We start from the raw sequence: 3,332 nt of genomic DNA on the forward strand, positions 1-3,332 counted from the left end.
GCCTGACCGTGGTCCCGCCCCATCACAGCCGAAGGGCCAATCAGCGGCTGTTGCTAAGCGAAATCCCGAGTTTCAAGGCCCCAGCACGGAGACAACAAGCTGCCCCACATCTCTCCCGGAAGTCCCAAACCACTTCTTTGGACAGAATGTAATCCTGTCCCCTCGCCCCGCCCCTCCCAGCTCGCCCCTGACCCCGTGGGTCCTCACTGGGGTTAGCAGCTCCGGGGTGGAGATGGGGGAGCAGTCCCCATTGAGTTTGATGCCACTGCCCAGGTCAAAGTCGCAGATCTTAACGGGGGAGACCTGGGAGGGGATTAGGAAGCAGCAGTGAAATGAGGTGAGGTGGCTGGCGGTCCTGTCCAGCCTGCACAGGGCCCATCCCGCAGGGAAGGCCAACCCCCAGGGTCCCTCACCTGGTTGGGGTGCTCACAGAGGATGTTTTCCAACTTTAGGTCCCTGTGGGCAATGCCTGTGGGTAGAAACATCCAGGAGTCAGTGGTGGGATGGGTGTACCTTTAGGGAGTCCTGGGCAGCTGTACTGGGGGCAAGGCTGGATATCCATGGGACTGAAGCATCTTTGGCAGGATGGCAAAAAGTAGGTGGTACCCTGAGCAGCCACCCCATCAGCCACCTTTGTTGTGCAGGAAATCCAGGGCGCTGGCCACGTCCTGCACCACCACACTGGCCTCCAACTCATTGAAGTGTCGTCGCTTGTGAATGTGGCTTAGGATGGAGCCTGGGAAGGAAAAGAACATGTAAGAATACCCCTGTGTCCCCCGGCCACTGCCCAGCACCCACTCCCACCTGGTAGGGAAGCCTCCACTCTGGCCTCCTTGGACCCAAAATCCTTGACCCGAGCTGCTGTGTGGAGAGGAAGCTCAGAGCCCACAAGCCTCCTCTGACATACAGGACCCTCTGATAGGTCTTCCGAGGTGGCTCTGAGCCCATAGCCCATTAGGAACTAGCTGGATGTGTCTCCCAGGCCCCACATACCGCCCCGCATCTTCTCAAACACCAGGTAGAATCGGTCTTCCTCCTCGAAGAATTCAATCAGCTCTAGAACATTCCTAGGATGGGGGAGGGGAGCAGGACAGGAGTGAGACGTCCTAAGGCCCTTGTTCATGCCCAGTTCAGGGTCTACACCCCCCTCCCCACACACACACACACCTCCACCTGCCCACAGGAAGGCTGGGACTGGGCCCACAGGCTGCACCCATCTTGCCCACCTCAGACTGCCAGCCTAACACTGGGTCCATTCACAACGGCCTGGGACACAGTGGGAACTCCCTAAATCAGGATGGGGAACATATAGCCCTCGGGCTGTTTAAAGCCTATGAAATCATTTGGTCTGGCCCTGCCAAGGCATTAGGGGCGAGTTAATTAAATAACCAAATATAGCAGGCTAATGTTTAAGTTGATAATTTAGTATGGCCTGCAAATGATATTATAAATATCCAGATGGCCCTTGGCAGAAGAAAGGTCCCAGCGGGTCTAGAGAACACAGTGAGGTTCATCCATCCTGCCCAGGGCCAACCCTCCCAGATCCCCCATGGCCCTGACACCAGTAAGGGTTAAGGGGAACACCTGCCTGGAAGCTGGGGCAAACAGGATATTGCAGCCCAGGTGCCTGTGGTGGGGGTGCCAGTGGCTCCCCAACCACCCCACCTAACCATTCCCAGCCCAGCCCCTTCCCCTTCTCAATCCATGGGTCTCCTCATATTCCCAGCAGGAGTTCAGAGCCCCCTCTACTGGCTACCTTGAGCAAGCAGTCCTCTCTCCCCACAGGGCCCTCTACCCTGGTGGCCCCAGCTTGGATGACCACTGGCAAGGACAAACACAGGCTCCTCTGGGATCGGAGGGGATGGAGCCCTGTCTGAGGCTGGCCACCCACCCATCTGCCCTGTGGCTGAGTGGAGCTTGCTGCTCGGTGCCAGGCAGGAAGAGATCCCACTGCCTCTAGGGCACAGGCCAGGGATTTGCCAAGCTCCTGCCAGCAGATGGGGAAGATTTCATAACTGTGCCTGGGCGCCCAGAAGATAAGTGACAGACCCCCAGACCCACACCACAACAAGGAGTCCTGACACTGGCCCCAAGGCTTCTCCGACACTTGTTCCGAGTCACAGCCCGGCCCAATGGAGACTGGACAGAGGCGAGGACCCCATGTCCGGCTGCCCCGTGGGCTGGCACTCACCCCCTGCACCCAGGGGTGCTGCAGGACCTGGGCAGCTTTTTAAAATATGGTTTATTGATTTTAGAAAGTGAGGAAAGGAGAGGGATAGACAGAAACACTGATTGGCTACTTCCTGCGTGCCCCAACCTACTGGGGATAGAGCCCGAAAACTGGGCATGCGCCCTTGACAGGGAATCGAACCGATGACCTCTTGGTTCACGGTTCAATGCCCAGCCATTGAGCCACACCAGCCAGGCAGCAGGTTAATTTTTAAGTTGATAAATTTGTATGGTCCATGAATGATGTTATAATTAGCCAAATGGCCCTTCGCAGATAAAAGGTTCCCCACTCCTGCCTTAAATGCTCACTGGGGGTAAAGAGACATTCAGGCCCATTCATCCACTAAAAGATGGCTCGGGGCTGAGGGTGGGTCACATTACCTGTGTCCCTGGCACTGATACAGCATCTCCACCTCCCGGAAAACCCTACTCCGAATGTGGCCCGGCTGCTTCTCGATGATCTGAAACGTATGGGGGTGGGGAGACACAGCAGCTGGGTAAGCCAGACTTTCCCCAGCCCAAGGGGCCTCCACCAGAAACTTTCCCTGCACTACACCTGAAACTGTTAAAAGCTTTAGACCGTTAGGATCTAGAAAGGTGGCTGAGTTCTCCCAGAATCTGCCAGTCAGAACTGCAGCATCAGCACAAGTAGTGGGCAACGTATTTCCCAAGCGGCACCAAGAGAGGAGTGAGTGGGACAGCAAAGGCAGGGAGAAGGAGCCAGCCCTATCCACTCCTGATGGAAAAAAGCCTCAGAGATATATTTGGAGCCTCGGGTCCAGCAAAATACCCCTTCACAATGTCAGGTTCCCTTGGACTAAGCAACCTCCCCTTCATGACCAGGAGACTGGTGGCCACCATGCTGACTAGCAGGGGACTAGCGGGACCTTAGGCACCTGCCTGCCAGCCATGCCATATCCACTTGCTTCTGCACCAAGTCCTGCCTCCCAGTTCCAATCCAGTCTGGGTAGATGTCTGTGACCCCATGAGCCTGGGTGTTTCAGGCCAGCCAGACTGCCCTCCCACCCCCCACCCACCAACAGACACAGCTTCCCAAACCCCAGAGCCACAGGAAGCCAACCCACACCCACCTCCCCAATCCT

At 56.7% G+C, this 3,332-nt stretch overlaps 1 protein-coding gene across 1 annotated transcript in view; it reads right to left on the reverse strand.

The window, feature by feature from the left end:
- Positions 1–3,332, reverse strand: part of MKNK2 (MAP kinase interacting serine/threonine kinase 2) — a 13,760-nt gene that overhangs the window by 3,610 nt on the left and 6,818 nt on the right. Inside the window, exons 7-11 of the mRNA XM_015564665.1 lie at positions 2,611–2,690; positions 994–1,067; positions 632–736; positions 414–469; positions 208–303 (exon numbers count right to left, since the gene is read on the reverse strand). Coding sequence (XP_015420151.1) covers positions 208–303; positions 414–469; positions 632–736; positions 994–1,067; positions 2,611–2,690 — 411 coding nt within the window. The remainder of the gene's footprint in view (positions 1–207; positions 304–413; positions 470–631; positions 737–993; positions 1,068–2,610; positions 2,691–3,332) is intronic.

The sequence above is a fragment of the Myotis davidii genome, unplaced genomic scaffold, assembly GCF_000327345.1.
Source record: "Myotis davidii unplaced genomic scaffold, ASM32734v1 scaffold198, whole genome shotgun sequence".
Lineage (NCBI taxonomy): Eukaryota > Metazoa > Chordata > Mammalia > Chiroptera > Vespertilionidae > Myotis > Myotis davidii.